Here is a 25544-nt window from a genome sequence, read left to right on the forward strand (position 1 = left end):
TCTCTTGAAACAAAAGCCATGTTTCAAAGCACACCAGTGATGCACTTACAATGCTTTTAATTTTGGCTGACTGGCCCACAAAATTACTCAGAATAGCTTGCATAAAGTCTGTAAGTCATGAGTATGTGGAAACTTCTGGAATGATGATAGTTGCAGAGAAGAAAGTACTCCAAATGGTTTTACATTTACTCCAGAATCACAATAGTTATAATGAATCAGCATGAAATGGCACATTAAAAAGGTTGTCAAGTTGCAAAGTGATCTTTACAGTAGAACAGCATTAACATGCAATTTTAAAAATAGCAAATGTTTGATATCTTACATAGAGATGAATACTTTAAATTAAAAGCACGCAGAGTTACTATGAATCTCCAGGGGATGCTGTACCTAGCTCAACACCTGAAAACGTGCACTGAAATGAAAAACCATAGCTCAAAAAATTATTACTACTGAGCCACACAGTGAGGAGTAATGGAAACAGGGCAGGAACACATACCAGGCTATAGTTACAATATTTAATGCTTAGGGGATATATTTGAAGCAAATATTGCAAAATGGGGTAAGGTTTGATAAAGCTTTCTGATGAGAATAATACATACTACATTATTTTTTGATTGAAATATTATTTCATGTATGAACTCTGATAATACTGCATGCAATAAGAAAATTAATTACAACTCTTGGTTTCAATAATACAGTGCTGTAATGGTGACCACATATTTTTATTGTAAGTTTCCAAGAATCTATTGCACTAAGTTCATAGATAAAATATTTTGTGTTCTCAAATTAAATTGGAATGAAAGAGACAGATATAAGAATTTATATAGTTTTATCAGCAGATCTTTTTGAGGAAGACTGAGAGAAAAAAAGAATCTACAGCTTAGGTCTAAAACTAATTTTATTTACTTTAGTAGTATCATGTCCTGAAATGCTCACTGATAAAATATAACAGATGTTTGAGAAAAAACACTGCAGGTCAAGTTCCAAGATACTTTCTTCAAACCAGCAAAGTCCTAAACAGCAGATAATTCCTTATCTCAATATGAATGATCTTATCTCTACTGTCGGGCATTAAAACAAAATGTACATACCAAAACGTCCATCCCGGTGACATAGTTGAGGGTTATCAGATAATCTTTTGGAAGATTCGCTACCTACAAAGATGAAAAAAAAATTTTTAAAGCTTCATACATGTCAATTAACATCAATTAGTCACCATACTGTTCACCTACCATTTCTTTATTTCTCTTACAGGCAAATGCACCTCCAAAACAAAATAAGTAGTAATATGAAACTTATGGCTCTCAAACTGTTTTAGAAACTTCATACAAACTTCAGCTTCCAGCTCCAGATCTGGAATTCTTCTAGCACTATTTTCCAACCTGTCTTTCCATATAATTAGCAATAAAATGTGCTTTTCTTGTCAGTGACTCAAAGTGAGGTGTCAGTATCAACAGAGAACCGTCTAGAAATGCTATTCTCTGGTCGTATCAGACTTACTCAATTTTCCTGAAGTCCTCTAAGAGATTCTGGTGCAAGCTCAAGTTGGGAAAGTACTATTCTACACTGATCCTAAAAAGTCCCTGAAACTTCAATAGACTGCTAGTTTCTCAATGTAAATGCTTTATAAGTTAAATAATTTAGAAAGATTAAGTTTGTGATATAACTTAATCCACTTACCTTGGGCTGACCCCTTAAGATCCCTCAAATATTTGCCTACGTTCCTTAAAAGCCTTAAAAATATCTAACTTTATTTATGTTGGTCATTCTGGCATAAAAGAATACACAATGGACTTGGAACCTGGGATTTAGAAACCAATTAAACTCTGTAACTTGGTTTTCCTCATTTGTAAAATGGAGATTTAGCTACTTATGTCAAATAATAATTTATTTGTTAAGTGAATGTGCCAGATATATTGTAAATATTCAATTATCCTTTACTGAGACCTAAATAGGGGAATGATTCTAAAGGCTGTTATGGTTTGTATAGATAACCCCCAAAGCCTCGTGTGACCTTAGGTGGGCATTTTTGAAAGGTTTCAGGGGCAGAAACCTGGTAAGAAGAGCCAGGTCAATGGGGGATATGACCCCGAAGGGTGTATCACCTTCCTCTCTTCCCTTCTCCTCTATCTGCTCCCTGGCTGCCATGAAGCCAGGAGCTCCTCTTTATCCAACCCTGCTGTCATGCCGTTTCTTCTTTGGAGTTTGCCAACCAGGAACTGAAATTTGTGTCATAAACATTTCCTCCTCTAAGTTGTAGGTGCTGCATTTTTTGTCCTACCAACAGGAAAAGTAACTAAAACAAAGGTAGCAAAGGTGACTCCATTCTGCCTGTCTCTAAAAACTTCATTTTATCCATAGGAAGTTTAAATCATATGGGTGTTTACAAAACTAGATCATCTCCTCCTACCAGCCTTCCATAATATAAACCACATTTTGGCTTCTTGGTTTTGCCAATAACTTCTAGAATCTGAGAACAACCTGGAGAGCAAAGAATCCAGCAAAGACTAAATATGCAAAAGGAGCCAAAGCAGTAGCTGGTCCCACTGTCCACCTACCACTTCCAGTGGGAACCTCTCACTCGGCTGGACCTTGAGCTAACACACTTGGTCCATCTGCTCTTTCTTCAGGTCGCTTGATAAAGCAAAACTAATAAGTGTCTAATACTTGTTGCATATTTGCTATGTGCCAGGCACAGTGCTCTTTAAGGGCATATGTCACACATCAAACCAATCTTTAGATCTGGCTGAATCAGTATCTCTGTTTACAGGTGAAAAATTGAGGCTCAAAGGGGTCAAGTAATATGACTAAAATTACATAGCCAAGAGGTGTTAAACCTGGTACAGAATCTGGGCCCCACTAACAGCAAAGCCTCCACGGGCCCTGGGCTCTGCCACACATTTTCATCCTCTACAGACACTCGCATGGACTATTTTCCACCTGTGACCTCATAGCATTATCACTCTCCACACCATCTCCAGTAAAACAGCAGAATTCTGGCTGCCTCCTGGAAACGCATCTGGGTGGCTCAGAGGGTGGCATTTTCATTTTTCACCCTCTTCAGCTGCTGTCTTGCTCTTTCCCCTTGACTTCTTCCTTTCAGTCCAGCTGCCCACCCTGCCTCCCCAATTTCTTTTGTCTTCTTAATATTCATCCCCGTCTTTGCAAAGCCAAGTGGCCCAGTCATGTATCGCAAGCTCTAGAGGCAAAGACATAATCAGACACCTTCACAGGCGTGAAAGCTGAAATAGGACGCTGAACGGCTGCTTTCATGATCCAGGCACAACACATGCAAAAATGCGGCAAGAAGAGGCCTGCTTTCTACACTCAAACCGCTTAATGACTAGCCTCTTCTTAAGAGTTACTTTAAAAATATAAGCTGAATTACTATTTATAAAATTTCGGATCAGCAATCTAAACAACAGAGAAGAATGTCAGGGATATGCTGGCTAATTCCATTTTATGAAGAATTTATATATAAAAATCAGTTCAAAGAAGCAAAGACACCCTACAAATTCTTTGACAGTGATCCTGGAATCTCCACACTTCTATCGCTGTGGGGGATGCAGGGGTACGTCTTTCCATATGAAGATGATTCACAGATATTTATTTTGTAGCAGGACTGAATGATAATACTATTTTTTAAAACATATTTGACAATTTGAAATATTGCCAAATATGAAATCATATATCGTCTCTACCACATCCCCACAAGGTTTATCTTATTAAACCTATTTACAAATGAAGACCGGGAGGGTCAGGAAAGTTAAATGCATTTCCAAAGCCACAGGCAACAAGAGTGATGATGCAAAAGTACAATGCATACCCTGACTCCCTTTTCTTTACTGACATTACATCTGGAAGAGAATTTAGAAGAAGTCACTTTGTGAATTAATATATTACTTTCTAAGCACTTACAGTGTATGGAATAGCACTCAGAAAGAGCCTTCCTGTAAGTTCGGCTTCCCTGATGCATATTGATCACTGAGGAAAGTTTTCCAAGCAGAGGAACCTTTTGGCCTATAACACAGATGTTTCTCCGAGGCACTGAGTTTGATGCTGGCACCAACAGCACAGCTTCTGGAGACAAAGTGCCTGCATTGGATGGAACCTGGTCCTGCAGAGTCTCGGACAAATCACTTCATCTGCATTTCCATGTGTGTAAAAGAGGAATCATAATAGAATCTAGTTGATGGATCTATAAAGGTTACATAAGACATATGAAATGCCAAGTCGTTAGGCACAGCGTGGGAATGTGTGTGAGTGTTTATGAGTGTTAGATGTTACGGAATGGACATTCTAAATAGAGAAGGTCATAGGCAAAGGCAAAGAACTGAAGCTCGGGGTGTTTTAGAGAGATCAAATGGATAAGACATAAGAAATACATCAGGAAAGCCACATTAAAGAGAGGCTTTGGAATGCTGGACCGAGAAGTTCTAATGGGAGGCAGCAAGGTTCACCAGGAACAGTTCTAACACCAGAGTCCTATAGAAAGGCACTCAGCTAGTCCCATCATCCCTAGGGACCTATTCCTGCCCTGTAAAATAAGAAAGGTGAGCCAGATAGTTACTAAAAGTCCTCTTGTTTGATTTCTCCTAAGAGCAGCGGTGGAACAGTAAATACAGTAAGCAGGGGAGGGCAGGATGAGATGAAGAACTAAGGTGTGGTGATGCACACCTGTAATCCCAGCCCTTGGGAGGCTGAGGCAGGAGGACTGCTGTGAGTTTGAGGCCAGACTGGGCTATGTAGTAACTTTAAGATCAGCCTGAACTATGTAGTGAGACTCTGTCTCAAAAAACCTAAAACCAACTAAGTAAATAATAAACAAAGACTGAAAACAGTGAAAGTGAATTTGAAAAGATTAGCTTGGAATGATGGATTGGAGCAAGAAGAGAACAGAGAGGGGCAAAAAGTTACAAGACCACTAGGAAAGTCCTGCATATATGCTACATATTATACAGATATTAGAAGTCTATGGCAAAGCAGGAGGCTGGTCTGGATTCCAGGGAGATATGCTGTTGATATCTTTAAGTGAGTAAATAACTAAAGCTACCTACTTTGAAAACAAATCTATTCTACTGGAATCAGTTCAGGATAAAGTGTACAAGTTAACTGATGGGAAATTTTACTAAAGGTCAAATCATTCCAATGGGCTTGACACAAAGGGCAAGGAGGCCAGTGTTTGTAACATGTATGAAACTGCAAGAGCAAGTTACTTAGCGACAGGGTAACTTTGCTAGAAGGTCACCATTGCCCTGCTCTTTGGGTCTGCTGAGGACTGACCATAGTCAGTGACGCTGGAAAAAACTGCACAGAAGAACAGCATTCGGAAATGCTAGAAACTCAGCCAAGAGAGAGGCTCTGCAAGCCAAACAAGCACTGGCTGCATACCATTCCCTGCAGGTATTTGGACGCAGGACAAAGAACTGAACATCAGAACACTTAACTCCCTCTCTAAGTCACCGAACTGAAATCTCCGGGCCTTGTGATTTGAATGTCCTTGAGATTCCTAAATCTCATGAAATTAGGGGTTGCTTGGGCACTTGTGGGAGACCTTTAGGTCCCATTCACTCTCTCACATCCAAGGGAAGAATCAGTAGCATGAGCCCCTCGACACCACCTAGCAAGTGCTCTGCGCAGAAAATCTGAGTCTTTCTGGGAACTGAATGCATGGTTTTCAGTTTCAGCCTCAGAAAAGTATAAAGATCTTGTCTAATGCTTCTTGTGCAGCCTTCAGAAATAATACATGAGGCTGAGCCTGGTGGCACAAGTTTATAATCATAGGATCGTAGAGGCTGAGACAGGAGGATCACCATGAGTTTGTGTCCAGTCTGGGGTCCATAATGAGTTGAGGTCTGGCCTGAACTATACAGCAAGACCTTGCCATCATCATCATCATCATCATCATCATCATCATCATCATCATCATTGTAATATAGGCATTTTTTTGTTTCTTTTGATAAATTATCTTCTGCTAGCACTGACTTTTTAAAAAATCTAACTCACTAGGTCAATGGATTGCCTTTAATTTTCAAAAGTGCCTACGTACTTTTTTATAATGCATGATTCAAAAAAATTAAGATGACATCTCTAGAAGACTTTTCTAGATCATCTTTCTTAACTTTTGTGGAAAATACCTAACTAGTGGCAGAGACCTCATTTCTTTTCAAACAGAAGGAATAAAAATTTTTCTGGAGTATCTCCCAGCACTATGGATTTAATATGATCTATCCCCTCAAAATCAGTGTTCAAATTTAATCCCCATTATGAGATGCTAATGCAGGGGACCAGGTGGGACTTTTAAGAATAATTAGAAGACAGGCCTGGTGGCAATCTCAGCACTTGGGAAACTGAGGCAGGAGGATCAAGGTCAGCCTGGGCTATGTAGTAAGTTCAAGGTCTGGATTAGACAGCAAGACCTTGCTTAAAAGCAAGTAAGCAAGAAAAAATGACAATGAAAAGAGTGACTGATGATCTGTCCCTAGGAATAGGTTCATCTACTCATGCAAGCACTGGATTAATAGACCGTCTTGAAAGTGGGTGTCCTGTAAGAGCCAGTTTAGCCAGATCTCTCTGGGTTCCCTGATCTGTACCTTGTGACATCTCACACTGTGCATGTTCAGGATTCCAGCACAAGCCTTATCACAAGTGTACCCGAACTGCGAGCCAATCTAAAACTCATTGTATTTATTTTTTGGTGATACTGGCGATTGAAGCCAGGTTCTTCACATGTTACAGGTTCAAACCTGTGATCCTCCCGACTCAGCTTCCCAGCATGCTGGAATTAGAGGTGAGAGCTACCACACATGGCTGCTGAACCCTTTTATAACTCACTCAGTGTGTGGCTCTATGTTACTAGCAACAAAAGTGAACTAGGACATACACAATATACAAATTGTAATGACGATTCTGATTAAGTACCACTAACCGAGCTTCTATCCTGTAATAGTTTCCTAATAACAGTAACATAATAAAAGACTGCATACTCAGGACTGAACAAAATAATGGTAATTCATAAACTGTAATTGAAACTTCCATGTCACACTGTTGGAAGGCATTATAAATTATGAGTTGGATTCTGCTGCTCCAAAGACAGGCAGTTATGGGTTCAAATCTCTACTCAGATTTCTATTTTCCTGGTGCTAACAGACAGGTGATTAATCATTAGATTACAGCTTCCCACCAATAAATTAGGAGTAAAAATAATTCTTTCATAGAGTCATGAAACCTAAAAGAGATAACCCACCAACATGCTCTGTATGATGTCTAGATAATCATACCACAGCTAATGCTTTTAAAACTACAGAGCAGGAGACATACTGTAGGGTTTGTTACAGTTTACATCTAGGTGTCCTCACAAAACCTCAAGCAGTTGTAGGTGGGGCTTTTCAGAGGTGGCTGGATCTAGAGTGTGTGATGCTGAGATCCAGGACGTGATGCTGGGATAGATTCATGATGCGATGGTAAGATTAGGGGTGCTCCACCTTGGATGTGAGTGCTCCTCACCCTCTGGTGGGCAGCCTGGATAAGATCAAAGGACAGAGACAGGGCTGCTGTCATCACTTGCTGCTTGCTGGCTGCCGCCTTACCGTCCTCTGCCCACCACGGACTATTTCTCCTTTGCAATGCCCCTCTGCCATGGTGCCAGTCCACCCGGCCTTGGAGCCAGCCACCTACGAGCTGAAACCCCATCAAACTATGAACTAAATATACTTTTCTTTCTTTAACCTTGGGTTTCAGGTATTTGGTCTCAGCAGCAAGCAAAGTAACTATGAAATGATTTAAGAAGAATTGTTCATGATAAGATTGATGTATTTAGTAATATAACAAATGGCCTAGACGATTTTTATATTACTTTCAATATTCTGTTTAAATACTCAATAGCCTAAATTTAGTTTTAAATAAAGAAATTTCTTCTGAGCACAGGGGCTGGAATTAAAATGCTTGATATTGAAAACTAACGAAAATAAGATTTTAAACCTATTTATCTATCAAACTATTGCTTTTTCATAGTAAAAGAACAAAGGGAAAACAGTGTAGGTAATTTGAACAGAAGTTTAGAATTCATCTAGAAATGAAGACATTCAGAGACTTTAATTCTTCACTTTAATGCAAAGGTAATTCAATTAGAAATATATACTACTTGAAGAAGAATAAAAACAAGAATCAATGAAAAATGTCCAAAGTGTGAAAATTTGTTATCTCAACTATATTTACCACCTCTTGTTATGATGACCTCCAAAGGCTGTATATTAATGTAACTGATTTCAAGTAAGTGGCTATGACAGGACCAGGAAAACCATGGACTCCTTTGTTTCAATTCTATCCTACTGATTTGTAGACTGACCTTGAAGAATGCAATTTCAAGGAATGGGAGGGCAATTTACCTTCAAAAACATTTTGAAAAGAATAAATCATTACTAAACAGATAAAAATATTTTTTAAAAGCAAGAAAGTCACATTAAATTCCTCCAAATGAAGAAAAAAAAAATAATTGCAATGAAGACCAGGGAGCACAAAAGGGAAAAACAAACTCAAAACTATTTCAGTATTTGTGTTCATCTTTCACATGAACATTGACAAATGTTAAAAGCCGTAGCCTACCAATGGACACAGGCATTTAAAATTTTATTCCTTCTCTTCCCAGACACTTGACTCTTTCCTTAGATAGGTCTGCATTTGCCATTTAAAACAAGTCTTGCAACATTTTTCAGAAACAAAGCAAAATGTTCTGTAAATAAATGAACTATTATGCTAAGTAAACATGCCAGAGGATTTCAAATAAAAACCATGGGGACAGTAGGAGAGTACGAAGTGTCCGAGAAGAAGTTATAAAAAAAATAATGTAAAGCCATAGATCATGTGCTTCTGTGACATGAGAATCACCCCAAGCAAACAGACTTGGTTGTGGGCACCATGCAATTTGCCACCTAATTCAAGGGCACAACTGATAGAGAAGGCAAAGGGATGATCTAAACTGATGGAATTACTGTGAGCACATGGGGGGGGGGAGCAAACCACCTTGTCAACTCACTTTCTTCCTGTCAAACAAAATGTACCAAGGGTATGCTGAGCAAATGCTTCTCATTCTGCACCACCTTTAGTCCAGACATTACTGAATTATTCAAGAGGCACGACTTGAAGAAACAATATTAATGAACAGAATTCACAGCTGAGAAGTACTCCCCAAATTCTCTAGTCATTACCTTCTTTGGGGTCACAGACCTCTCTGGAAAAGGATGAAAGAGCTAAGTATTTTTTACCCAGGAAAAGGAAATCAAGGTATAAAGACAAAATTCAGAGTTACAAGGGCAAGCATTGGAACTTTGTGAATCCTGGATTAGGAACTACTGATCATGTCCAGGCTTCTCATTTTAAAATCAGGATTTTGAGCTCCAGAAAAACTCAGTAATTTGTTGAAGGTGACCCAGCTAGGGAATAAGAGTACAGCTGGCATTCTAACAAGGTATGACCCACATCCCTCAAGGTGCCTGGCCTCACCACTCTTTAGCAAAATTCTACATTTATGTGTATCCATAAAATTAAACCACCACGTGTGTTGTTTGTGTTAGCAATATTAATGGGTTAGAACAGAAACACTTAGCTTCATTTCGAACATGAAAAAAAAAAAACAAAAAAAACCAAACCTGACTACCCTCTAAGTATTATGGCTTAACCCATCTTGAAATTAGTGTGCAAATTATTGCTTTGTTCGATGCTGCTGGAAAATATTAAGGTTCCTAAATCATATTTCCACAAGTTTGAGAGCCAGTGTTTCTATACTGCTAACCTTATAGTTGTATCTTAGATATGTAGCTTTAGATACTGGAATTGAATGGTTCTCAGTGATACTCCACCAACTCTAGCTTCCAAGCATTCTTTCATAGGCTTGGATCTTTTTGCAAACCAAGTTTTATTTGGAAACTCCAATATGTAAACACATGTCACTAATACCACAGTACATCATGGTAGGCTTTGGAAGCTGGCTTGAAACTCTTCCTGAAAACACAGCACTGGTAAGTTGGATCACACTATAATGGGACCACAGCTGAGTTTCACCACTCTTGGGTTTGTTTTCTTATTTATTTATAAAATACTTTGTTTTGATTGCCTCTAAATTTCCTTCCATATCCAGCATCCTAACATAACCATGACTACCACAACTATAAACAGCTAAGATTTAAAAGGCACTTACTGTGTGCCAGTCTCTGTTCTATGAACTTATTTAATTCGGTATAAGATTAAGCATAATCAATATCTCTATAACTGAGGCACAAAAGGACTATGTGACAATAACTGGTAATATATATATAAATATATATAGTATATATATATTCTTTCTTTTATGTAATCTTTTATGAAATTCTTTTATGTAATCTACACTACAAAATTGCTAAGTAGGAGCAGAGATCCAAAATGTATTTTTTAACCCCTGTATATATTTACACTGATTAGGACCTATGTTATATTATGAAATCTTTTTAATAGTATTTAAAGTGTGTTGTTACTGTGGTATTGGTGACATGCATGTGCACTGTTACTTAGAAAATTTATCTCCCAAACTAGATTATTAATGCCCTGAGCTCAGGGATTGCTTTATATTTTTCTATTTCTTCTTCTATAAAATACAGATTTGAATTATGTAGGTCTTTATTTAATTAAAAGTGATCTTCTGAGGCCAATTTTTTATTAACTTGACTTGTTTTCAAGTGTCTTATTTAAAAATTTTATCCAAAGAAACCCAATAATTTCACGAGACCAACTCTTGAAATTAGTTTTTGCCCAAGTCAATTGCTAGAAGAGGAAAATACTCCCCCCCCAGCTTAGTGATTTAATATTTGTCCTTAGAGTGAGAGATCATATTTTATTGTCAGTATTAATAATTATCCTTCTCTGGACATTTCCCTTCTTTCTTGTCTTATTAAAGTACCTTGCCATTTCTTAATGTGTTAATTAATAGGTAACTGGCTGATAATACGCAGATGGTTAAAGACAAGAATAGAAAATCTTGCAACAGGCTTACAATATATACTTATGCCACTTAAAAATATCACTTTGACATTTCACAGGAAATGGCACTTATTAAGTCATACTCTTTAAACATTTCAAACATAATGATTCTGACAAATTATATTTCATTCTGTTTCTCTCTTACTTCCCCTTAAGATTTTCTGACTAGTCCAAGCTGGCCTCAGGTTTTCTATTTCCTGCCTCAGCCTCACAAAGAGCATGTATATCTGGGATGAGCTCAGTCTGTGGCCAGGCACACCACCATCTGCCAACTGTGATTCATGGCCATCTATCTGAAATTTGCTCCCTAGGGCCACTGCAAGTTCCCCCAGCTCAATCTCAGCCCATAGTGTTACAGTATTTCTATGAGAGGTGACCTACTTTAAGCACACTTCAGAGTTTGCATTAACCTGACATCCTCACAGTGGTATACAATATAGACACAGCTAGTGCACAATAAAAACTGAGATTTTATTAGGGCCAAGACGTATTTTGATCTCTAAACTTTAACAGAATAAACCAGCTACAGCAATGATTCTTAAACACACTTTCAGAAAGTCATGAAAATTGTTGACACCCGGAAGCCCTTCTGAGATGTTTTGTATCAATTTCTTGGAGCAAGATTGAGGTATCTGTAATTTTTAATGGGCAACACAAGTGACTGTAATGATCAAAGTGGGATCCATCACTGCTATTTTCACCCAACAAACATTCAATAAACTCTTCTATTCATAAACCCAAAATTCAGAATGTCAACATACATTCTTCCTTGGGTCAAAAACTAACAAGAAATGAGAAAAAGTCCCATGATCTGTGTTTGCAAAAAATTTTTCTAGCTTACCTCCATCCCTAAACTCAACACTTAGATGGATATAGAGTAGGCCAAAATTGTATTGATTTGCTTCATGTAAAATATGTTAATACATTTAGCTTCCGCATCAAAGAATTCATTAATTTTTGCAGTGCTAGTCTCACTAGGCAAATAAGGGTTTTAAACATGTACTGTCTGAATGCCTCAAAAAATCCGCACAAATTTGCAGGTGTATGTGTGTGTGGGTGTGTCTATGTAGAAATTTTAATTCTATACACGAGACTGAGCAAATCATACTTCAACTGCAAGAGTAAACCTTTTAAAATCTGCTATTGACCTTTAATGAAACATGTAAACCAAGAACACACATCAAAAATACGGAAGAAAAATAGAACCCTTTCTGCTCCATATACTAACCTGTCCACAAGGACACTTCTTTCTTTTCTCCCTACAACCTTCACTGTTTCCCTCATCCTGCACTTCACGGTGTTTTCCAGTCAATATTCAAGTAACAAAGGGTCACTTAACTGGCTATGTTGAGCCAAGAACTTAACAACAATGCTTCTCAAACACTGTTTATCTTGAAATCACATATCGTAGTGCAAATATATATGAAAAATCTCCTCTCTACCATGAGAGATGGAGAATTCATCCTCTGTCTGGTTTCAGTCTTTAAAAAAAGCATCAAAGGAAGTCGACAGGAAGCTGGCACTGAGCAAGGACAGCACTGAAAATGTCTTTTGATAAGGGGAGAAGGCCAATGTGGTGAACAGAGGAGGTGAGCATGTCTCACATTTAAGCAATAAGACTCATCCAGAGGCTCTGATGGAACAAGCAAATATCCACCCGTTGCATGTCTGAGTCTTTGTGCTGATAGAGAACAATAGGTGTCCTGGTTTTAACCTTGATGGAGAAGAGCAGGACGCAGACACACTGAGGAATTCACTCACATGATAATGCAGAACACGTGAGTGCCAGTCACAGTGATCTCTTTCACTGTCTGTGACCGAGAGGACAAGACCAGTAAAGGAACAGTTATTGCTGTGGTGTACCATGGGCCAATTTTACCAATAAATCCTCCCAGACCTTAAATATCCCCATATCTGACCTCTAGAAATTCTTCAGAGTAACTCAATGATCCATTTCCTCATCTTAGAAAATATAGGAATCTGAGGCAAGAAAATCCCAAATCCCATCAACAAGTGTAAGAGGCAGAGCTACTGAAAAGCATTCTTTACTTACCAATTTTGTGATGTCTTTTACATTATCAGTCACAGGATTCCCGCAGATCTCTTTAGTTTTGACGAGAGGATTAAATAGGAGCAGTTGAAGATAAATGCAAGTGATAATCCAAGTCTAAACAAAAACAGAAAAATGTCTTGGTGCCCATCAGTTAAAATCTGTAATCACACAAACTATTAATAACTTATGCCCACACATGGATAAGGTCAATCTATCACATTAAAAAAACAAAAGGTGTTAAACACAGTTACATACTAAGCTGTTTTCAACAAATTTTAAAAAAGGTCCAGTGAAAGTCTTGTTGGAATTATTCTTTCAATGACATTATTGTTAACTTTTGTCAACTGCTTTCTATACCAATTTCCTAAGGCAATTAGTAATAAACTTGTAGCAACATGTGAAGGATTTATCACTTAGGGTGACTTCTAAAAACTTGGGAATGCATAAAATTCATACCTTAAGGCACCAAAAGCAACTTTCTTTTACTGTTTTAAATGCAGACTATTTGGCAAGTAGCAGCACAACCTCTGAACAGTGCTCCTAATCCAATCATCTACAACAGCTCACCAAGCTGAGGAGAGGCAGATGTATTTTTAGATCTAAGACAAAATTTAACCTAATTTCTGAGACAGCAAAAGAATTGTGTGGAATGCTTTTTACCAATTTAATGAGGAAATATTTTTCTTTAGCTAGTCAGAGGGTATTTTTACACAATAGCGGAAAGTAATCACACACACTTATATACACACGCACATATATGCACGCATACATCCCTACGTGAAAATAGCACTTTCTACCATGCATTACAGTTATTTTATGCATGATTTGTATTTCTTTAATATACTGTGGAGTTTCACAAACTTGAGCATGTGATTTTTTTTTCAGTTATCCTTGTAACACATAACATAGCGCCTTGCATGTTAAAAAAAAAACAAACCCTAATAAATACTTGCAGGATGAACCAGTGGCCAAGCAGAAGTGTATTTCAGTGCTCTAATTCAATAATTGCTTATTGAACATCACAAGACAGAGACCGTGCTGATCACTAGGGAAACTAAGATGATGAAGATGTCCTTGAAACTTGGAGGCAGGTAAATAAATAACACGCACACCTTGTGATAAATGTTTTGGGAACACAGAGAAGAAAGCAATTAATCAATTAATCCTAAGGGGAGAGCCTGTGGCAGGAAAAAAACACCACAACCAGCCAGAGAGAAAACGGGTCTCTGGCTGGATTTGGGAGTGTGCAATATCAATAAAAGATGACCATGCCAGGACAGATAAGCAGCATACACAAAGGCAAGGAGATGTGAAGATATTTTAAAATATGTGAAATTTCTTTTACGAGCTACAGCATTTTAAAATGACACAAAACCCCAGATGCACACAGTCAAATGTTTAAAGGAACTGAGTTATTATTTTCAACTAGTATCTACACACTAACAACTAGACGTTACACTGGATCGAATGGGTAATGATTGCTTGCTAAAATTTCTAGCAGTACAATGCTACCTGTGGAGATCTAGTGGTTTGGAAACAAAACTCAACACCTTCTATACCTTTACCACCACAGTCTCTTGTCTAGCAGGAATTGAACTTAACGTTGTTGAAGAGTACTTTGAGCACTGCTGGGTGCACTGTTCATGTGATCATTCCCAGATCACCATCAAGATCAATTTGTATACATGATTTGTTTGGGGAGTTTCACTTTTTTAGGAAATTATAACATAGTTATCACATGTGTAAATATCTATCAAGTCTCAAGCTTTCTTTTATATTGTCCTTGCTAAGATGCAACTCCCTTTAAATATATTTATCTTCCAAGGCCCTCTCTCCTCATATGATTTGGGAAGCTCCCCTCAGGAGACTCAAATTGGCCAATTTGTCCAAGGATAGTATCCATATTCTAAGAGCTAGGAAACATGAAAGCAGAAAGGGTAATTTATAGCTGGCACTGGGTGAATATTTTTTAAGCAATTGTTCATTCATTCATTAATTCATTCATGCACCAACTATGTTTCGAATGCTAGTGTATATCAAGCAGTGTCCTAATTGCTATGGATATATAATGAACAAAAAGACAGGAGTCTCTGGCCTCAAGCTACCTTCTTACTGATGGAAGATGACTCATGTAAATGAGTTACACAGCAAGTCCAAAGAAAAATTAGAGCCAGGTAAAGAGGGCCACAATGACAATGACTACTTTGATCTATCAGCAGCAGTGATCTCAGGTTCACACTGACAGTCACCCTACAAAGCACCAAAAACATCACCCAGCACGAAGTGGCATACCTCCTTCCACTGTGCTCTGCTTTTTTGCACTTCACAGATACTGCAGTTTTTGCAAACCGAAGCTTTGTCCTCCCTGACCAAGACTACTGGTGCCATTTTTTCAATAGCTCAGAGGATCACTAACATTTTTTAGTTGTAAGGTATTTTTAATGAAGTACACACGCTGCTTCTTAGACAAGATGCTACTGCGCGCTTGATAAATGAAAGCAGAGTGCCAACAACTTTATATGCACTAGGAAACAAAATGTTTGTGTGATTCACTTGATTCCTGGATTTGTTTTACTGAGCGTGCACTCTCTCCAAGGTCTGCCTGTACTGAGGTTTAAGCAATGACTCAGGACAGGCAACAAAAGAGGAGACACAGCACCAAAAGACAGATATCTCGTGAATTCCCAGCTATCTCTAATGTTCGCAAATCATTGCACACCCTGAACATGCGTGCCAGACACATGACAGATGACACTGCACTGAGTCTGCAGACCCTCTCTCCTCAGCTTCTGTCTTCCAGTGAAATAGTCCTTCTTGGGCATTTATCTATGTAGGTGCTTGCTCTCCTACCTGGTAATTTCAGCAGGGTACTATTGCCTTCTGTGCTTGTATGCATTTCTTGAGTTTTTGTTGCAAGGAGGGTTACATGGAAAATCAAATCCCCATGTATCCCCCTGAACCTAAACAAAAGGCCACAGAGCACAGGCTCTTACCCTATCATTTTAAAGACCGTAGTATGTCTCAAAACAGCTTGAAATGTTTAATAAGGTGACTGGTAGGGATTTTACCAAATATTGGACAGAGCTACAATGCTATCCATGCAGAGATCTGCAGAAGTATTGCAGAGAGAGAGCAAAACTAGCTCCAGTGTCCTAACATGTTATTTCGGGATCATTTCTGTCAAAGCAATATGGAGCAAAGCCAGTCTGAAATGAATTTAAGAAAGTACAAGGAAAAAGGCAACCAAAAACAGTGAAGGTAGGCAAATTTTTTTGAAGGCATTTACTTCGAGTCAGAGCATGCAAATAAATGCATCAATAGAAGCAAAGTGGGGTGGTGGCTGACAAGGAAGTGAGGCAGAGGAGGGGTTATTTGTAAGATGACAGAATTTCCAGGATGTCTACAGGAAACTGGTGGCACAGGTCGGAAGACAGGGAAACACCAGAGCAATGACCTTGAATGGACAAGAAAGAGTGAAATCGGGTTCCTGACACAGAGTGTCTGGCTTTCAACAGACACGCACAGAGTTCAGCACTGCACAGCAGAATATTGGAATAGAAATGTGGATTCTACAAAGTTTTATATTTGTTTTAAACAACACAATAGTGAAGCTAAAATTTTAGAATATTTACAATGTATCAAGCAATAACAAAATTTAACTTTCATGGATCCTAATTTTAAAGATGAAGAATTGACTTACAGATATATTTGGTGAAATAAGGACTACATCCTCAAGTTTGCTCAATGATAATTATTGTCCTTTTATTTACCTCAAACTGTCCTAGAACTGACAAAAATCTGTTATATCATTTGTGAGCACTTTAATGGCATTATCTCCAGAACTTTAATAATTTTTCAAATGCCAAGCATATGGAGACAAGTGTGCTCCATATTCCATGCACAGCTGAATATCCTACCTTTTTCAAATGATTGTATTTTTCAGTGTGTGTCCTTTGATAGTATCTTAAAATACACTAACACAGACTGCTATACAATTTTAAAATCATTTCACCTGGATAGAATAATTTCTTTTTATTTCAGTGAAGTACAGATATTTGTAAAGATACGACTTTGCTCATTTTATGGCAACCTATTTGGTCAAGGTTAAAATTAAATCTATACTAATTCAATAATACTTAAATATCCCTGAAAAAATCTTTCTTGAAAGACTTTCATAGCCATTATAAATAAACTCACATTACAATTCAGTTTCCCACATACTTTGCTACCATTAAGGAATACTCCCCTTTGGTAAAATTAAACAGTTCATTCTAGCATATTTAAACATTGGAATGAAGAGTGCGGTCAAGTTAGAAGCACTGAGAATTCTGCACAGCAGTACTAAAATCTCCTTCATCACTGTTCTTGGAGAGAGCAGAAACACAGAGCCTACTGCTTTATATGGAAAATGTTCAATATAAATTATTCTGTATGGAAACCTTTCTAGTGTATGGCCTGCCTTCTTAAACAGTGGGTAAAGCATTTCCTTTCCTTTGGTGATTCAGGTTCACCAAATAAAGAGACAACTTGCAAAGCATCTACATGATCATGAATTCTCTCCATCACATACATTTGTTCTAAATTACTGTATTTTGTTGAATGACTGTTTTTAAACTTTTATTTTAGCTTTTGTTTGTTTGTTGGTTTTCCTTTTTCTCCCCCACAGTCAGGCCACTGTATATTCTTACTGCCAACATGCCTATTTTGAGCCTCCTGAAGTTTTCCTTGATGGCATGCATAACACACATCCCCCCATGAATGGAGCTTCCAGTGGGCAGTGTGAGGGTCCCACCCTGCTCCTGGAACTTTTGACTGTATTACCTTATATGGAAAAATGAACTCTGCAGATGCAATGGAATAAAGAATCCTTTTACCTTGCTGTGGTCAGAGAGAGACGAAATGAGGGAAGAGGCTCAGAAAGACGATGACAGGAAAAGGATTTAGCTTGTCACTGCGGCGACCAAAACAGACAAGGCGCTGGGAATCAAAGGATGCTGGGGGCTAGCAAGAGTTGGAAAACGAAAGAAAAGAAACAGACTTGACCCCAGAGTCTTTGGGAAACACTACAGCCCCACTAACACATTGGTTTTAGTCCAGTAATCCTTACTTTAGACTTGCTAATTCCAAATCCATAATAAATGCATTTGTATTAAGTCACTGAATTTGTGGTAACTTGTTATAACAGCAACAGAAAAACAAAATAGACTTCAATAAACACACCTTGTGAATCAACTAATGAGTGAGAGGTGTAGTGTAGTGATGTTCAAGCTATACTGGGCAAGGAAAGTTAACTGGCCCTCTCAAAGTCCTGCTTCTCAAACCCCTGTTTTAAGCCAGTAAGCTCAGCTTTTTTTCCTGTTTTATTTTTTCACTCCATTCAGTAAGATTTTGTTTCAACAAAGGTTTCCAAGGGGAAGAATGCACACACACACACACACACACACACACACACACACACACACACACACAATTTTGGAAACCATGGATCCAGAAAGCCCCCAAGCCCCTCACTGTGTGACCTCAAACAAGCCAGTTCATCCCCCTGAGCATTCATTTATCTGGCCATAAAATGAGAAAGTAAGAAAATGTTTGCCTCACCCATCTCATGAACTAGGGCGAAGAATCAAATGAAAAACCCTCTCAAGCAGAGATGCAATGCAGTTACTAGCTGTGTGGTCAGTGGGTTCTGAATTGGCCAGAAAACCAAAGAGAAAGGCACTTTAGAAATGAGGAAATAAAAGAGGCTGAGGATTGATTTGGGAAGATAAATCATCCATGACGTTGATTGCAGTTTTTTACATTGAAATAATTATATTCGCCATGTGTAACACATTGTTTCGAAGAACATATACATTGTGGGTGGAAAGCATGGCGTTAGTTTCACGGATGTTTTGACACCAGCTCGGGGTTTGGAAAACTTTTGCCAAGTCATCACTTGGTTTTCAGTGATGTCTATGGCAGCTTCAGTGCATACACAAGAGACTTCCAGTTAAGTGAAGTGTGCCAAAGTATCAACAAAGTATTTATCTTTGTTTTCTCTCTCTTCCTCTCTCTCCAACTTCGATAAACTCCAGCAAGTGTCCTCGGGTGCCTGGCTGTGTGGGCGGGCATGCACACGCACGCACACGCCCTGATGCAGATACCACACCGAAGCTGATGTCCCTTCTCCGCCAAACTGTATCTTTTTGACCTGGGTAATCATTGCACTGGATTTTGTTTTCTCTCTGAAACATTCTCTGCTTCTGCCTTTGACATTTTTCTTTGGCTACTTTGTTTAGTGTCGTACAACTGTTCTCTCTAGGTCACGCTCATGGTGTGATAACCTCTTATTTCAAGATAACCTTTCCTTGCAGACACATTAAACTAATCTCACTGACGGCAGTTCTTGCATAGATCAAAAGTATCCCCCACATACTCCCCACAAAACACAAAACTATAATGATCCTTTCATCATGCTTTTAATTATTTGCATGATGGGGGGGGGGGAAGACGTTAATGAGAAATCTGTATGCATTGTTAAGACTAAATCATGCAATAGAAAGGGCCCCGTTGGGAGAACTAAGTGTCCAAAACGCATGGTCCGTTGACAGTGGCAAGTAGCAGGTCCTTTCCTGGAAGCAGGTTTTAACAGTGGCAGATGGTCCTGCAAGAGCAGATTAAAGAAAGGGCAAGACTTGGAGGAAGAGGAGGTTTGAGGACTCATATCCAGGGGCTTTGCTTGATTCTCATTTTTGTCTGGAACCAACCTCAGCAGACTCCAGGGAAACATGCCCTCAGTCACCAGTGACTCCTAAACACACACTTTCCTTACAGCAAAAAGCACCTGCCAGGAACGGGAGCTGCAAAGTACCTGTTCCTAATGCAAACTATTTGTTTGATCTGAACATGCTGCACAGCACACAACTCACACTCTGCAGACCTTTTTGCTGTAATAGAAATGAACACGCATGAAGCCCATGAACATTAAGGAAACATAACCATTGAGAAGCTAAAACATCCCAATATTCCAAACTTGAAGGAAAAGGAAAGGAAAACTTTCTCTGACTTGTTTCTCTGAGAGAAGTGACTTTAGAATACTCATTACCTGGGTCCACACTGCAGAATTCAACAAGTCAGAAAGACAGTGGAACATGGCTCATTTTCTTTTTGCTTAGACCTACAAGATGGCAATAGAACTGCCCAGAACAAAACAGCAGCTGCTGCCAAAAACAACATTCATCTTCTCTTTCATCTGGCAGCCTGCTATGGAAGCAGGCAGCAACTCTGTAGCCCCAAATGTGCTTTGGAAGACAGCCAACCGACTGAGTTACTAGATCCAGCAAAGCAAGTTACCAAGACACAGGTACAGTAATTAGTCCTCGGTTCAGGGCTTCTGAGTTCTTATGAACCATATCCTTTAAGAATATTCTTAAAGTAAACCAACATCAGTATTCTCATTTGGCAAATAACCATTTAGATTTTGATGACTTTTTTTTTCAGGTTTTTTTCACTGCTTAAAAATTTACCACTAAAAATTATGAAGAAAACACTTAACCATCCTATACAGATTTAAATTCTCCTCTATTTATTGTCAACTAATTTCAAAGGGACAAAGGAAACATTTAGAAGTTTAATTTGCTTTTGACACTTGACTGTTGGCACGAAATCAGATGTTAACCAGAAAGCTAGGCAAAAACTCGGAGCGGGTTTAAGTGGAAAGCGATGTGCTGAAATCTTGTGAAATATCCTCTTCTACCACCTTCCACCCTTCTGTGAAGATTTAAAATAAAAATATTTTAAAATTCAGTGGTCACTCATATGGTGAGTGAATGTTTCTTGAAAACAACCAACAATCTAGAAAAGAACTGCTTCATATGAAAAGGAAGACAAATATTTTTCTTCAATATAAAGAAGTTTTAAAATAACAAATATTAAACCTACGGTGGAAATGAATTACCCCAAAATAGTCTTTGTTATGTATGTATGTAAGAATTACTCAAAAGAGAAATAACGCAGTATCTTATTGAGGGCATATATTTTTTTTATAACGTTGGCATCAACCATCTCGTGCAAATGAGAATGTCATTCACAGAGATTAAGTAACATTCTTATAGCCACTCTGCTAATAAATTGCTGAGTTGGATTTAAACTAAGACCTACACTATGCTAGAAAATAAAACACAGGACTCATGGGATAATAAAACTGATTTAACTTATATCTAGTAAACTATTAAATTGTATTTAAAATTATGTTGTAGACACCATAAATCTTTTTACCTGAGTCTGTTCCTAACTGAAACCACAACATCAAGTCCTTATTAGGATGAAATAAACAAGCAGTATAGGTAAATCAAATTACACAAAAGTATAGTTAGAAGAAATACTATAGAGAGCTAGAGGCAAAGGAGAAACCCAAAAATTAGTGATAAATTGCTCCTTCTGATAAAAACAAATGTAAGCACCGCTTTTAGACATCTAACATCTTCTTCCCCCAAACCACTTATGCAACCAACACATCTGGATCACCTGATCCATAGATGAGATAAACAAAAGAAAGACACAGTGATTGGCCTCAGGAAGCTCAAGCTCCTGGAGAACAGGCAGGGCGGATCTGTATGGGAAGACTGCCCAGGAGGCACAGGTAAACCTACCCTGGGGACACAATGAGCTTTGAGTGAATTGAGGTGTTCAGTATGTTAGCAGATCTTGAAGGAGAAGATCAGGATAGATTCCTGTAGAACAGAAGTTACCGCTGCCCCCCAAAAAAGTGAGGGAACAAGATGCGTTCATAGTTTCTGGTTTACAACACTAACTGGAAAAAAGTTTCAAGACACGAGCAGTAACAAATGAGGCTAGAAAGCATGCAACGGCCCTCTCAATTTTGCTACCTGATTTTCATTTTATCATAAAGGAACTGGGGAGCCCTTGAAAGACGTTAAGCTGGGGAGTGTCAAGAGCTGAGTCAGCACTGAAAAGTTTACCAGGCAACGGAATGAAAGGTGGATCTAGTAGGGTTAGGGAACAATCTGAGGGGCACAAGGCCAACTAGGTCACTCATGCCATTCAGGGTTGGGAAAATGAGGCATCCATAAGGGCAACAGCAGGCAGGATGGAGAGAAATGGACAAGCTCAAGAGCATAGGGAAGCAGGATGAAAGGTCTTAATTAAGACTGACAGAAAGCACACACCACGGGGCAAAGGGGAGACAAATGAATTTCAGATTCCAATATGGGTGACCGGATTAAAAAGGGATGCTATGCATAGAGCCAGATATGTAGAAGTGGCAACTTGAGATCGGGGGTTATTACCAAAAACCATACAGAAACAACATACAAGTAGGGCATTCTGTCATGAACAAGAGGCCCGAGAGACAGGAGCATGAGAAGGCGGATAACACACAGGAGCGGATCAGGGGATTGTGGGGTCCTAGAGAGGGAAAGAACTAAAGAGAGGGACTGCTGAAGAAAACAAGCGCTCAAGGGTGTCAACATGACAGTGGCTGGCCAGTACCTAGAAGGGCTGACCTTGCTGATGAGCGTTCCCATGGAATCATGGGACTGGAATCAGAGGACGGGATAGACCACAGGAGTGAAGGTGGGTGAGGGACCCCCAAGGACACCCTAGGACAGTTTAAAGATAGAGAAGAGTCCTATCTGAAAGTGCAGAAAGTTTATTCTTCTCTTGGTAGAAAGACGCAGTTCTGAGAAAGTGGAATCAACCCGAAAGCTTAAGCATTTCTCTTTCTTAAATGGGCTAGGAAGAGAGAATGACTCATCTGTGGTTAATGAGACCCAAGTAAGCTCAGACTGTGACTCTGCGACAATCCCTGGAAAGGACTTCCTACGATAGAATCAGCATTTGTGGCACTGTAAATTATTTCGTTGGTGACAGTGGTTTTAAAAAAAAGTCATTAGCTGTTCATAAATAAAGCCTTTTATTAGTTATAACAAAGAGAGGGAGAAAAATCCCCGACACAATATAATTTATTTTGGGGAATTATAATTTACTTTAGGAAGCTAGTTAATGACTAATTCAAACAAAGTCTTGAGACTTTTTTCCAAAAACTGATTGGACACTAATTAAATTTTGAACTGAGAACTACACTCGACTACTGACTCTTTTGGCTAGAAAGAAAAAAAAATGGTGTATTTCCAAAGATGAGCAGATACCTAACACTGGGTACACTATGATAACAGAGTAAAACAAAATCAAAAAACAAAACAAAACAAAACAAAAAACCCTTTGTGACAGTTCTGAAAACCGCATGCCCATCTCCAGCACTCTGTGGCACCAATTCTTTTTTGACTGGCACAGCTCTCCTGGCCAGTGATGGTGAACCTATGGCACTTGCATTGTTTTTATTTTAAGACAAAATATGTTAGCGTATGAATTGCTTTTTCTAAACTAAAACCCCAGTATTCAGCCCTATTTGTACTTTGGTATACATAAGTGAGTTTTGGGGTGCAATCTGGGCCCTTGTCTCTAAAAGGTTCACCACCACTGTTTTAAATCAATTAGTTGCTCTTAAAATTGAAGCACCATCACAGGCAAGAATCTGAAAGTTGTATTTATTCAAAAACACCTGTAAAAAACTAAGTTGTAATTTATACAGTTCCAAATATGTGACTTGCTTCTGAAAGTGTGAATCAAAGCCTATGATTCTTCAAAATCTGTAAAATCTCTTGAACTCCAAACTTCAGCCACAGAAGATGGGCGTGTACTCCAGGTACCATCTGAGCCTATTTGTCAGATCCTGAAACTGAATGCCTGAACTTCTGGAACTTCCTGTGATTTCCCCCACTCTATGGATGCCATTAGATGTCTCAGTGCGGCTCCTGAGAATCTGGTAAATTTGGTCTCATGGGGCTGTTTAATTTTTTTAATATAGTCTTAATTTGAGGAAGCAGCTTAGGCAGTCATCAACAGTCTTTTTTTCCCACCTAGACTTTTTAATCACATCAAAATAAACAAAGTCATTATCATCTAATTGCTCTCAAATACAATGAAAGCCAGTGGATTTAAGAGCTTGAGCTCAAAAAACAGAGACAATCTTCATCATTTTTTCAGTCACATGACATGGTAAAGTCTCATTTGCAAAGGTCACAAAACTAGCTTTCTAAATTATGCAGTGTGTGCTGGACACACCAACTACTTTTTGCTGAACTGAACAGAGTGCTGACGTACTCTCCCTGTCACCAAAGGCACTCAATAGAAACGGGGGTCTTCTATCTATGGTCACAGAAAAATGTAATTGTTGGGGGTATTTATGGAGAATGCAGATGACTGAGGATCACAGAAAATCAAAATTTCTGAGGGTGCATCTTAGTGTTGTTCATTTTTTTGTTGCGGTTTTTTTTTAGCACATGTTTATAATATAAAATAGTGATGTTGATTTTAAGGAACTGAAGCATGGATATAACAAGCCTTGGTCATTTAAATCCCTTTGTATTTTTATTTCTTTCCCCTGCCATGATGCTCTTCTATTTCAACAAGTCTCTCATGTAATTCTTATATTCTCTCTCTAAGGTCTGAGACAGTTTTAGGTAGCTCATTGGTGCTATGTGGTTAGGGGAAAATACAATATCTGAAAAATATATAATTGCATTTTGTTCAAGGATTTTTAGAATCTTCTGATTTTGAGTGACTTGATACAGAAAAGTTAAGTACAGTGAGTTAAAGGATACTGTGCCCTGGCTTTTTCAAATCTCATTCCACCGCTCCCCAAGCATAGACTCCTGTCCTTTCGTGGCCAGAAATCTAAAAGCTCCATTTCTCCTGATTGCTTTGCCATTTGCTATGGTTGCTGATATGACTTAGGACCTACCAGTTGAGCAGGACTCTGCAAGAATTCTTATACAAAGGAAAATCCTTGAGGAGAGATTGGATGCTGGGCATGTGTTTTGCTGGCCTAAGCAGGAATGAATCAGCAAGACTTTACAGTCAGTGCCTGCACTGTCTTCTTGCACTGGCTGAAATAATTTTATGGGGACTGCAGTGGGCTCTCTGGGCCCTGAGTCCTAGGAGACCCCTATTAGCTCAGTCTGCTGCCTGCACCTGCTGCCCGTCCTTTGGGTCTGTAAGTCATCCAATGCGATGCAAGTATCCCTTGCTGTTTTGAACCAATAGCATTTATTGTGCTATACTGCACTGTCTACAACTAACCCCTAAAAAAAATACTGAGAGAAGAGGAAAATGTTATTAAGCAATTGTTCCTCCTAAAGGTTCTTCTAAACTGCTCTTAGCAGCTTTCCATTAGTAGGTCACAATTCCAATTATAAAATAAGGATTATTTTAAATTTTAAAAAAGAATTTTTGATTGGCAATTCAAAAGAGTTTAAATACAATTCTACCACCTTAACAGACTAAGGGTTTGACACGGACATGCCCGGGACACGTCCCTCTCTCTGGTAACAATGCATTTCAACCCAGGTTCACTGACATGCTGGAATGTGTCCCTCTAAAACCCTTCCACTGCAGGCTCAGAGCTAAGGAAGGTGATGAT

General features: G+C 38.7%; 1 protein-coding gene across 6 annotated transcripts in view; it reads right to left on the bottom strand.

Annotated features, from left to right (window-relative positions):
• The window catches only part of Kitlg (KIT ligand), a 76180-nt gene that overhangs the window by 31898 nt on the left and 18738 nt on the right, over nt 1-25544 (bottom strand). For 5 of the 6 annotated variants that reach the window (XM_013159350.3, XM_013159348.2, XM_013159352.3 and 2 more), the window contains exons 2-3: nt 13064-13177; nt 1092-1154 (exon numbers count right to left, since the gene is read on the bottom strand). In XM_013159350.3, the coding sequence (XP_013014804.1) occupies nt 1092-1154; nt 13064-13177 (177 nt within the window). The remainder of the gene's footprint in view (nt 1-1091; nt 1155-13063; nt 13178-25544) is intronic. The other variant, XM_063255279.1, reaches the window with a different exon arrangement.

Source organism: Cavia porcellus, unplaced genomic scaffold (assembly GCF_034190915.1).
Source record: "Cavia porcellus strain 051 isolate PalLab524CR breed Dunkin Hartley unplaced genomic scaffold, mCavPor4.1 scaffold_8, whole genome shotgun sequence".
Taxonomy (NCBI): Eukaryota; Metazoa; Chordata; class Mammalia; order Rodentia; family Caviidae; genus Cavia; species Cavia porcellus.